General features: G+C 23.0%; 11 protein-coding genes across 11 annotated transcripts; 3 read left to right on the forward strand and 8 right to left on the reverse strand.

Moving 5' to 3' along the window:
- Nucleotides 1-382: 382 nt before the first annotated feature.
- Nucleotides 383-1144, forward strand: AAJ76_110000383 (hypothetical protein; the record flags this gene model as incomplete). The annotated part of the gene is made up of 1 exon (XM_024473734.1): nt 383-1144. The coding sequence occupies one exon, from the start codon at nt 383-385 to the stop codon at nt 1142-1144; it is 762 nt and encodes a 253-aa protein (XP_024329886.1).
- A 417-nt stretch (nt 1145-1561) lies between these two features.
- AAJ76_1100002830 (26s proteasome regulatory subunit 4) lies at nt 1562-2830 on the reverse strand (the record flags this gene model as incomplete). The annotated part of the gene is made up of 1 exon (XM_024473731.1): nt 1562-2830. One exon carries the CDS (start codon nt 2828-2830, stop codon nt 1562-1564), a length of 1269 nt encoding a protein of 422 aa, XP_024329887.1.
- Nucleotides 2831-3220: 390 nt separating this feature from the next.
- Nucleotides 3221-3652, reverse strand: AAJ76_1100003652 (ribonuclease-like protein; the record flags this gene model as incomplete). Its single annotated transcript, XM_024473732.1, has 1 exon — nt 3221-3652. One exon carries the CDS (start codon nt 3650-3652, stop codon nt 3221-3223), a length of 432 nt encoding a protein of 143 aa, XP_024329888.1.
- A 120-nt stretch (nt 3653-3772) lies between these two features.
- On the forward strand, nt 3773-4108 carry AAJ76_1100003773 (hypothetical protein; the record flags this gene model as incomplete). The annotated part of the gene is made up of 1 exon (XM_024473733.1): nt 3773-4108. The coding sequence occupies one exon, from the start codon at nt 3773-3775 to the stop codon at nt 4106-4108; it is 336 nt and encodes a 111-aa protein (XP_024329889.1).
- Nucleotides 4109-4149: 41 nt separating this feature from the next.
- Nucleotides 4150-4737, reverse strand: AAJ76_1100004737 (hypothetical protein; the record flags this gene model as incomplete). Its single annotated transcript, XM_024473735.1, has 1 exon — nt 4150-4737. One exon carries the CDS (start codon nt 4735-4737, stop codon nt 4150-4152), a length of 588 nt encoding a protein of 195 aa, XP_024329890.1.
- A 70-nt stretch (nt 4738-4807) lies between these two features.
- On the reverse strand, nt 4808-5113 carry AAJ76_1100005113 (hypothetical protein; the record flags this gene model as incomplete). The annotated part of the gene is made up of 1 exon (XM_024473736.1): nt 4808-5113. One exon carries the CDS (start codon nt 5111-5113, stop codon nt 4808-4810), a length of 306 nt encoding a protein of 101 aa, XP_024329891.1.
- Nucleotides 5114-5666: 553 nt separating this feature from the next.
- AAJ76_1100005667 (hypothetical protein) lies at nt 5667-6302 on the forward strand (the record flags this gene model as incomplete). The annotated part of the gene is made up of 1 exon (XM_024473737.1): nt 5667-6302. One exon carries the CDS (start codon nt 5667-5669, stop codon nt 6300-6302), a length of 636 nt encoding a protein of 211 aa, XP_024329892.1.
- Nucleotides 6303-6341: 39 nt separating this feature from the next.
- Nucleotides 6342-6677, reverse strand: AAJ76_1100006677 (60s ribosomal protein l31; the record flags this gene model as incomplete). Its single annotated transcript, XM_024473738.1, has 1 exon — nt 6342-6677. One exon carries the CDS (start codon nt 6675-6677, stop codon nt 6342-6344), a length of 336 nt encoding a protein of 111 aa, XP_024329893.1.
- A 27-nt stretch (nt 6678-6704) lies between these two features.
- Nucleotides 6705-6908, reverse strand: AAJ76_1100006908 (hypothetical protein; the record flags this gene model as incomplete). The annotated part of the gene is made up of 1 exon (XM_024473739.1): nt 6705-6908. The coding sequence occupies one exon, from the start codon at nt 6906-6908 to the stop codon at nt 6705-6707; it is 204 nt and encodes a 67-aa protein (XP_024329894.1).
- Nucleotides 6909-7295: 387 nt separating this feature from the next.
- Nucleotides 7296-7481, reverse strand: AAJ76_1100007481 (hypothetical protein; the record flags this gene model as incomplete). Its single annotated transcript, XM_024473740.1, has 1 exon — nt 7296-7481. One exon carries the CDS (start codon nt 7479-7481, stop codon nt 7296-7298), a length of 186 nt encoding a protein of 61 aa, XP_024329895.1.
- A 3196-nt stretch (nt 7482-10677) lies between these two features.
- Nucleotides 10678-10957, reverse strand: AAJ76_11000010956 (hypothetical protein; the record flags this gene model as incomplete). Its single annotated transcript, XM_024473730.1, has 1 exon — nt 10678-10957. A coding segment is annotated over one exon (280 nt), but the record flags the coding sequence as incomplete, so codon positions are not given.

A 10957-nucleotide genomic window follows, 5' to 3' on the forward strand; every position in this document is an offset into this window, starting at 1 on the left:
TCCCGTAATATCCTTTTAGTAACAACTATTTAGGTGGTATTTTAGTGCTTTTAAATGAAAAATTAAAACAGAATTTCACAATTTTAAAAAAAGAAGGGTTAAAAAATAAATAAATATTCAGATTCAAACTTTTTATATATATTGATTTTTATATCTTTTATAATTAAGGGTAATTTTATTTAAGGATAAAACGTAAATTTTAATATCTTTAACTGGTGTTTACCATTTTGTTTGCTATAGACTATTTTTAGTAACATCATTCTTTTATTATTAATTTAATATCTTTAACTATTGTTTAACGCTTTAAATTACTTACACAACTAATTATTAATTTATCACTCAGCTATAAAATAATACTCTTTGTATTTTTCATTACCCTTCAATGATAAAATTAACAAAGCACAACTACATTACTAGACATTCAGTAAATACACTACTAGATAACATTACTTTCTCTATTTCTATTATTTTAAGTCCTCATAAATCTCTATCATCTGATATTGAATACACTTTAGAAGTCTATAAAAAAACAGGGAGAGGAAGGATTATCACTACTCCTAAAGAATTTGTTATAAAACATAATTTTATAAAAAACTTACTAAATGTACTTATGCCTTCACATCTTCTTGTAGAAGATTACGATGTGATGGATACATTTGGTTATTCATCATATTTAAAAGATATAAAAGAAATGAAATATAACTTTATTTATATTACAACATCTACAGTGCCAGAATGTAAATTACTTAACTTTTATAGATATGTTATTAAGTGTAGAGATAAAGATTATTTCTACTACATTTATTTATTATATTTAAAATACACTACAAATCTAGTAATTTTATGTAGAAATGTTAAGAGGATGAATCTGTTCTGTGATATTTTAAATATTAAATGTATTATTGATACAGAATATAAAGATGAATATTATAATAGTGTATGTGTAGTAACAGAGGAATACAAAGAGATAGAAGGATTTGTTATTTATGTAGAATTAGATTGTACAGGTATAGAAATGAAAGTATTAGAAAATTACAGAATATTGTACAGAATTAAAGATTTAGTAAAAAGTCTTACTAAAGATGTAGTAAATGGAAGGAAAAAGATAAATTCTGATAGATTTAAAAATATATTAAAAAAATGATTAATATTATTGTAAAGATGTTTTATATACATTTTATAGAAATATGTATAAAAATAATAAAAATATGGTATTAGTTTTATTTGTTAATTTATTTTAATTTTTAAGAATTGTGGTGTTATACTATTTGTTAATTTATTTATTTTACTTTTTATTAGAATTGTGGTACAATATTTACATATTCTTACCTATTAAATTTTACTTTTTTATATTTAATTTATTAAAATTGCGGTACAATAATTACCATTTTCTTACCTATTAAACTTTACTTTCTTTTATATTAAATTTATTAAAATTGTGGTATAATAATTACCATTTTCTTACCTATTAAATTTTATTTTTTCTGTATGTAAAACCAAATGATATATTTAACACATTAAATTTTATGCAATGCATAAATATAAATAATAAACTTCTTTATTACGAATACAATCCAGTAGGAAGGCTGTTCTGCTTGGTATAAAATACTTTCTCTCTTGCCTTTACAAAATCTTCTTTACATACATGTTTCCTTCTCTCTCTTAATGCTATCATACCTGCCTCTGTACAAATAGCCTTTATATCGGCACCATTAAGATCCTCTTTACTAGTCACTAATTCATCTAAATTAACATTTTTATCTAAAGTCATTTTACTCGTGTGAATACTAAATATCTTCTTTTTTGTAGCTGCATCAGGCATCCCAAATTCTATTTTTCTGTCAATTCTGCCTGGTCGGATAAGTGCAGGATCTAACACTTCAATTTTATTAGTAGCCATAATCACTTTAATATCATCTCTTGTATCAAATCCATCTAACTGATTTAACAATTCTAACATAGTCCTTTGAATCTCACGCTGTGCTCCAGAAGATGAATCATATCTTTTTCTACCTATCGCATCTATCTCATCAATAAAAATAATACTAGGAGCATGCATCTCTGCAACCTTAAAAAGTTCTCTGACTAGCTTGGGGCCATCCCCAAGATATTTTTGTATCAATTCAGATCCTACAATTCGTAAAAATGTAGCAGATGTTTGATTTGCCACAGCTTTAGCTAAAAGCGTCTTACCAGTCCCTGGTAATCCGTACAATATAACACCTTTAGGAGGTTTTATCCCCATCTCTAAATATATTTCTGGATTAGTAAGTGGAAATTCAACACTTTCTTTGATTTCTTGTATTTGTGCCTCTAGTCCTCCAATATCTGCATATGTCTCAGTGGGTGCCTTTTCTAGTTTCATAACACTAACCATAGGATCTGTTTCTGCTTCTAAAACACCTACAACACTATTATCTTTGTAATTTAATAAGACAGTACAACCAGGTTCTAATAAATCTTTATCTACAAATGAATAGATAGACACATAATACTCTGGATTTAACCCTGTACTTACAATGGCATGATTATCATCTACAAATTCTTCAAGTGTACCAATACTTAGAGGATTTCCTCTAATTTGATCTACAAGCATTTTTTGTGATCCAAATTCGGAAGGTTTAACTTCTGCTAAATTTAACAAGTTATCTTCTAATTGAAGATAAGACAATTGCTTCTGTAATTTAAGGTCTCTTAATTTACATTTCATAAGAGGATATACAATAGGAGGTTTAGATGCATTTTTGTTTTCTTTAACTCTTCTTCTTCTTTTAATGTTTATAGTGGTCGAGTCATTTATATTGTTAGGTGTAGAATTATTTTGTCCCATTTAGGGGTAGAAAATTATGCATAAATACTAGTAAAAATAAATAATAAGTAAACATAAGTAGCAAATATAAATAATCAGTAAAAATAAATACTAGTGAAAATAAATACTAGTAAAAATAAATAAGTAGCAAACATAAATTAGAGCAAACGTAAAAAATAGCAAACATAAATAATTAGTAAAAATAAATACTAGTAAAAATAAATAAGTAGCAAATATAAATAATCAGTAAAAATAAATAACAAGTAAAAATAAATACTAGTAAAAATAAATAAATAAGTAGTAAACACAATTAATCTAACTGGTGAAACTAATAAATAAGAAACCACGCTGAACTACAATTACTGAGCATTAATAAAAAACAACTAAAATTATGCACTTTTTTACAGTAAGTCATTTCTTTAAAAATCTATTAAGATTTAAATTTTTTCCTATTATTCCATACTTAACATTATCTTTTTCTAAATAAAATATTAATCCTCTTTTTATGTGTGTCTTTACACTATTATCTCTATACACTACTATAATAGAATTTTTCCTTTCTTCTGCTATAATACAAGGTACATTATGCACATAAATTAATGCACCAGTTAATTCCATTTTATAAATTATATTTAATAAAAACTTCGGATCACACTTAAAAGAACTAAAATATTCATTAAATAACTTATTAGCATCAAGAAGTAAATCATATGTTAGTCCTTTAGTTCTTTTAATTTTAATATTTAATTTTTCACTTTTTTCTCTTGTTCTTTTACTAAGCGAAAAACTTCCATTAATTTCTGTGTTACAAATTGACTGGTAATAATTTATTATATTTGACATTTTTAGGGTTAAAGAATAAATTATTTATTTGAAGGTTAGTATTTTCTTTTATATTTGACTTATTGCTTCAGTGACACCACCGAACAAATTTTTTAGGGATAAAAAGAAGAATTTATAATTATGCATAAATTAATGGATAAGAAAAATAAAGACTTAATAAAAAAGAATACAGAATTATTATTAGAAATTACTAAAATTAATGAACAACATGTAGATTATGTAAAAGAGAATGTTAAAGATAAATTTACTAATGAAAAAAATTATAATAAAATTTTAAAAGATTTGGATACAAATATTAAAGAAATAGGAATTTTATTGGAGAATACAAAAAACCTTAAAGAAAAATTTTTATTGTGGAGGCAGAAAAATAAAGCGAAGTTGCAAGAAAAAGATGTAAATATAATAGATAAAAAAATCAAGAAGAAAAAAGTGACAAATCAAATTAAAAAGAAATAAATAATATTTCAATATAAAACATAATTTTTCTATTTTAAAATTTATAAACTTTTTAATAAATTATCAAGTACATTTATGTTCAATATACCAGATTTATACATTGTAAAAGATACAATGTTTTTATCATCATAAAAAACTGTAACTAAAGCATCACTACTTTCTTCTTCTAATTTTATAGGATCTTTTACAAAATTATCATTAAATATTGCAAAAGTGGTGGATTGTGGTAAATTAATATTTGTAGATATAATACTATTATTCTGTAAATCTGGTATTTCTATATTTTTAAGTAATTGTTGTAAACCATAAAAAAACATATCTCTTATATTTCCATCATCATTGTATATTTCAATATGTATATTCATTCCTAGACTTATTGTATCTCTAATAAGTTTTAAATAGTATTCAGGAATATCATAATTAGATTCAATAACAGGTTCTAGTAAAAAATTAACACTTAATAAAATATGTGAATAACCCATTTTAATATCAAGTGATCCATCTAAATGTGGATTATCAAGTAAAGTAATTTGTATTTCTCTTTTTTCTAAATTATTTCTTAAATCTGGTCTTATTCCTTCTGTAACACATTCTTTTACAAATGATAGTTCTTTTATGCTGTAATTCATGGGATAAAATTATTTATAAATAAAAAATTAATTTGTTTGTTAAAAGTTTGTTAATAAAAGTATTTTTTTATTAATTTTCTAGTGAATCATCATCCACTTTATCTGTCTTGTCAATACACACTTCCTCTTTAATAACTTCAATACTTGAAGACGTGTCACTATCACTACTTACATCCTCTGCATCTTTTTCTACTTTTTCAAATACTTCTTCAGTTCTGTTTTTTATAACTTGATTAGGTCTACTTGTCTCTTTCTGTAGTAACTTAGGTAGGACATTTATTATTACAAGTACAATTATACTTACTATGGCTACAATAGTTATACTATATAGATTACTAAAACACTTTTTTATGCATTGTATGAAACCTTCCAACATGTTTAAGGGTATAATGTTTTTAAATAAACTTAAAATAAATGAAATATAAATAAACATAAAATATGCCTAGTAAAATATGTAATTATTATTTTTAAGAAAATAAAGGGCTGAAATAAATTTAATAAGATCTATTTCATTTATGCATAATAAATTTAAATAAGAAAATATTTACCTTAAAAATAATATAATTCTGAACTATTATTTTACATGTCTATTTTGACATGTAGAATGTCTTTACTACGAATGTAGAAATTATTACAAAATGTAATATAATGCTATGCATAAATTATGAATCTGATATATTCAATGTTTACAGAACTTAAAGTAAATAATCCCATGGTTGATATAAACAACAAAAATCTTTTAATTAACATTTATGCTAAATAAATCATAAATTAATTGTTTTAAAAATAGATAATACTTAAAATTTCACATTATAATTTTTAGTGTGTTGTGTGTAATAATTACAAATTTATGCTTGCAGTTTTACAAACTACATTAAAAAATTAGAAATATTTTTTTTCTAATTTTGCATAATTACAGTGTAATACCCATGGATTTTTACTACAAAACTGTTCAAAATTTTATAAATACTTTCAGCAATAATTTGTTTAATGAATACAACAAAAACCTGATACTAAAAGATAAATGCGAAAAATATAAATCACTGTATAATAATAATCTTTTAAAGAAAGCACTTATTAAAATTGACAAAAAAATACTAAATTTTATAAATTTATTGTATAAAAAAAGTATTGAAAGAAAATATAATACTATAACACATGCATCTAATGATATTAATAAGTATTTTACTAAGTCTAATAAACAGAATACAAATATTATAAATTATAAATCTACATTTTTTAATAAAATAAAAAATACGTATTACAGATTTAAAAACTGGTTCTTGAGTGAAGATAAATATTTTGTTAAAAATATATTAATAAAAAATATTAATAATCCATTATGTTACACAGAAGAAGGACTATCAGATTATAAATTAATAACTGATATAACAAATATAGTAAAGATAAATAAAGTAGAGAATCTTAATAAATCAAATTGGACATTTGAAATAACCACGTATAATCCCATTAATAATATTGTATCAAATAAACAGTGCATTATTAAAAATTTAAAAGATAATGATGTATTAAAAATAGATTCTATTACATGTGAGAATTTATAAAAACCTTATTTATAAAAATAAGATAACTAATTAAATATTTTATTCTTTAACTACTTCAGTTTTCAATCCTTTAAAATTACCTACTAAAACATGAGAACATTTTATAACATTAAGTTCTGCATTATCTTTATCTGGAATTCTTTCTACCTTAATTCTCACTCTTCGTGGTACTTTTCTTAGTCCCTTACTAAAAATAAATTTATTTAGATCTTTCTGTATTGTAATCTTTTCATCTGTTTTAAGCATCTTCTTAAGATGCTTTCTAAACTTTTTTACAGCTATGCTTGCTTTTTTCGTCCAGTTGCATCCTTTTGTAATCTTACCAAGATTAACTGTAAGTTCCATTGTCTTATTATTTTCTAATGCAGTTTTCATTTAAGGGGTAAAAAATAAAATTTTTATCTAAGACATATATTTATTTATTTCTTTAAGAATAGCTGAATATTCATCCTTAAGATGTTCTATATCTTCATCTAAATTATCTGTATTTAAAATCTTTTCCATTTTGTAAAATATTCTATATATGCATTCATTTACTTCTTTTCTTTTGTAGCTGTTGTGCATAACTTTAGCTAACAGTTTTGTAATTTCTTGATCATGGTTCATATTAAGGATTAAATATAATTTTAGGAATAAAATAAAGTTGGGTGTTATATAATATGTATAGTAGATTAGATTATTTATTTAAACTATTGAGAACACTTAAAGTTTAGTATATTAAATTTGAATTATAAAGAAAGACCTAGCCATAGTCTAAAATATTACATTAATACATGATAATAGAAAAAAGAGTATGACCACGTTATAGTTATTAGAAAATTATTTAATGACAGTATTAGTTGTAAAAAGTAAAAAATTATTTTTGTACATTTAATAGTGACATTTCACTCTACTGTAAATTATACTAGAATTTTTAATAATATTATATTTTAAACTTTAGAAATCTAATTCATTATGTTAATAGTTTATTTTGTATCTTTTTAAAAAATAAAATTATATTAAATCAGCCAATTCGGTTCTAACAAATGCTAACATCATTGCGAAAAGTAGAGTGGTGGTTACAACACAATAAATTGAATTATTAATATATTCACAATATAATAAAAGAATCATAATAAATTGAATTTTTAATATACTTATAATATAATAAAAAAATAAAGACTTTTTGTCTTTTACCATTTTTTTAAAAAAAATCGTTTAATTCTATTGTAATTTTAAATTCAAAATGAGTATCATTATTATAAAGTTTTTTCAGTTAATCATTATTCCGCCAAATTATAAAAAAATAGAAAAAAAATCCCTTAAATTTTTTTTAAAGCCAAAAATTTAGCCTAAAGGCTCATAAAAATTGAAAAAAAAGCTATTTTTAAATTTACCAACATTATTATTAGTATAGCGTAATTGCATAATATTTTTAGTAGGTCCGTATAATTTGCTGTCTCAAAGGGGTTTATATATGTTGCTTCTATTAAGTTTAACTTTCAATAATTCTGGCTTTTTATTAAAATCTAGAATTTGTATTTGGTATTAATTGCCACATGCAAATATTTGGGGGTACATTAGAATTTATGCAATTTTGCACCAATTTGGCTTAATTTTTTTAATAGCAATACCACACAAATTCATTTTTGTTTTCTCTTTTTTTATCCTATAAAAAGATTTTAAATATCGCATTTAGCTTGTTTTTTTTTTAATATATCATAATAAAGCCGATTTTCTGCCTTTGGATTAAATTTTCTAGCTCGTCAAAATTCTTTTTGGGGGTAGTTTCTAAAAACTTTTTAATATGTTGACAAAATTGATGCAGAATCAAATTTTTTTACAAATAATTTCATTTGTGACCCTTTTTATCTTTAAGTTGCAGTAAGAAAATTTAATTATAAAGAGAATAGGCATCCTATATTTTTCAGTTATTAATGTAAAACAATTTTTTTCATTTAATACATGCTTAGATAATGTACAGTACGCTGCATAATCTTATGACTGCCTACTTTTTAAAATGCTAAGCTAATTGCATTAATGTGTCAGTTTATATACATCAACTTAATCATTTTTTTATTTAAATTGAATTTTAACTACTCAATTATTCATTTACTAGATATAAAGCATTGTTTTTATTAAATTTAAGTTTTTATAAAAAAAGTGTTGCATAATCTTACGACAGTTTACTTTTTATAAAATTTAAAAAATAATTGAGCCATCATTGTTTCCTTTCATATGTTTGATTCAATTATTTATCGAATTATAAGCTTAAAACAAAATTTTGCACTAATATAATACTATTTCAAAAATTTTGTGTTTTTATTTATCATACTATTATATGTTTTACCTTTTGAATAAGCCCGTCTACTAAGCTCTCCCTCAAGATTTTGTGTAGAAAGGATAGGCGAATATGTTGTCCAAAATTTTGTTTTAACACTTTTGCAATATAGCCAATTTTTTGTTGAAGCCGAAACACGTGGCCTTGCGTTGTCCTGCTGAAAAACTTTTTTTAATAATTTTTTTCAATTTATATTAGAAGTAGGTAGTAATGAAGTATATATTGATATTAAAAACCATTATTACTTCCTAAAATATAAGCTAATTTTGATTTTTAAAATAATTAAAACAACTTCAAACTCTTATCGAAGTTCCTATTATTACTCTGCATAATTACAGACTTCCTTTGTTTTAATACTATACAATAATAATTATAACTGGCGTACAAACATTTCATCCGAAAAAATGGTAAAATTTTTTTTCTATTGTGTGAGAGAACGCTTCGCTCGAAAAAAAACATAGAGACTAAATTCCATATAAACAAGACTTTATAGTAAAAATTTTACAATACTAATAAATAAATAACATTTTATAAAATTAAACAGAGGATTTATATTGTAGGTTTGAAATGACAGGTTAGGGAGAACGATGATGATAGGTTAGGAACGATACGATCGATAATTTATGTGTCGTAGGTTATGTATCGTAGGTTATGTATCGTAGGTTATGTGTCGTAGGTTATGTATAATAGGTTATGTATAATAGGTTAGTTCTTAACTTTGTAAAGATTTTTGCTGTTTTTGAGATTTGCTTTTATGTCATAAAGTCCGCATTTTTACATACATAAATACAATTATACTTTTGAATTCGTTTTTTACTGTAACAGGAACCTCTGTTATCGATAAGCTTGTCTTTGCCTCTTATACTTTACGAAATTTAAAATCAAAAGAAATGAAAATAAACTTTTTAACAAAAAATTATGCTTTAAATTATTATTATTTTTAAAAATGAAATGTCTGAGTACCGTTATAGCCAGATACATTATCAAGATTGATATTTTTATCTCTAAAACTATTAATTCTTTCATCTGGTCCTAAAATTTTGATATTTACCTGAAAATAAAATCAGTTTTTTTTTTTCATATTTAATATTTAAAGCAGATTTTTGGGGGTATTTTTTAATTTTGATTCTCTATCTTTTGCAAATACTTTTTAAATCAAATTTATGCACATTTATATCAAAAATATACTTAAACTTTTTCGCTGTTATGTTTTTATCGCAAGCAATTTTAAAAAATTTTTAGCGCTTTTTATAATAGACTTTTAAAAAAAACCAGGAGATTTCTTCTTACCATAATTTTAAAACTCTTTTATATTAAACAAAAACAGCACATGATTTTCTTACCTCTTTGCTAATGTTTAAAATTGGCCTTTTTTAAAATAATAATGGCCTTTTCAAAATTATCAAAAGCTAGTTTATACTCACTAAGAACCCTAAAAATAATTTTCATTAAAACATTTTCCCGCTAAAAAGTAAATCAAAAGTTTAAATGCTGTAAGATTATTTAACTTGTTAGAAAAATTTCAACTAAATAAAAACAATACATTAACATATATTAAAATAAGAAGATCATAAGCAGACAGTAAATTAAATGGCCTGTTTTAGACAAGATAGCTAAGACTACTGAAAATATTACTGTTTCTTTTTTCGAATTTATTTTAAAGCTTGTCTAACGCTGATAAGACCTTAAAACAAAATTTATAGGTTAAGATTTATAAAGTTTTTTTGTAATAAAAAAATCAAAAATTAAATAAACGTTTATACTATAGAGTAAGACAGTCAAATTATAATTAAAAAACCAATAAAATGCGTCATGTATTCACTCCACAACGAAAAAATAGATACGTCACATAAAATCGGTATAATTTTACACATAAAACATTTTTTAATTGTAATGGGCTTTTACCAAATTAATTAATTAAAACTAAATTATAATATAAGGAGTAAATGTTATATTTAATTTCAAAATAAAGTAAAAGAGTTAAGAAAATGACAAAGTAAATTACAAGGTTGTATTTACTCCATTTATATAGAAATTAATTAGGTTCTAACAAATTTAAAAATACTTTGTTAAGAAGTTAATCACAATTGTATAAGAATAATCTAATTTAGAAAATTCATTATGTAATCTAACAAATATATTGTTCCTATCTTCATTAGATATCTTTTCAAATAAATTGTGCATCCAAAAAATAATTTTATCAAAAATTTCTATTTCTTTATCTTCAACCTTCGCTTTTGCTAGAAGGATTTTTAGATCAATAATATATCCTTTACAAATATTAATAATTTTATTCTCACTATCAGATGTACTATAGGTTGATAATATTTCATAT

The sequence above is a fragment of the Vairimorpha ceranae genome (assembly GCF_000988165.1).
Source record: "Vairimorpha ceranae strain PA08 1199 chromosome Unknown NODE_110, whole genome shotgun sequence".
NCBI lineage: Eukaryota > Fungi > Microsporidia > Nosematidae > Vairimorpha > Vairimorpha ceranae.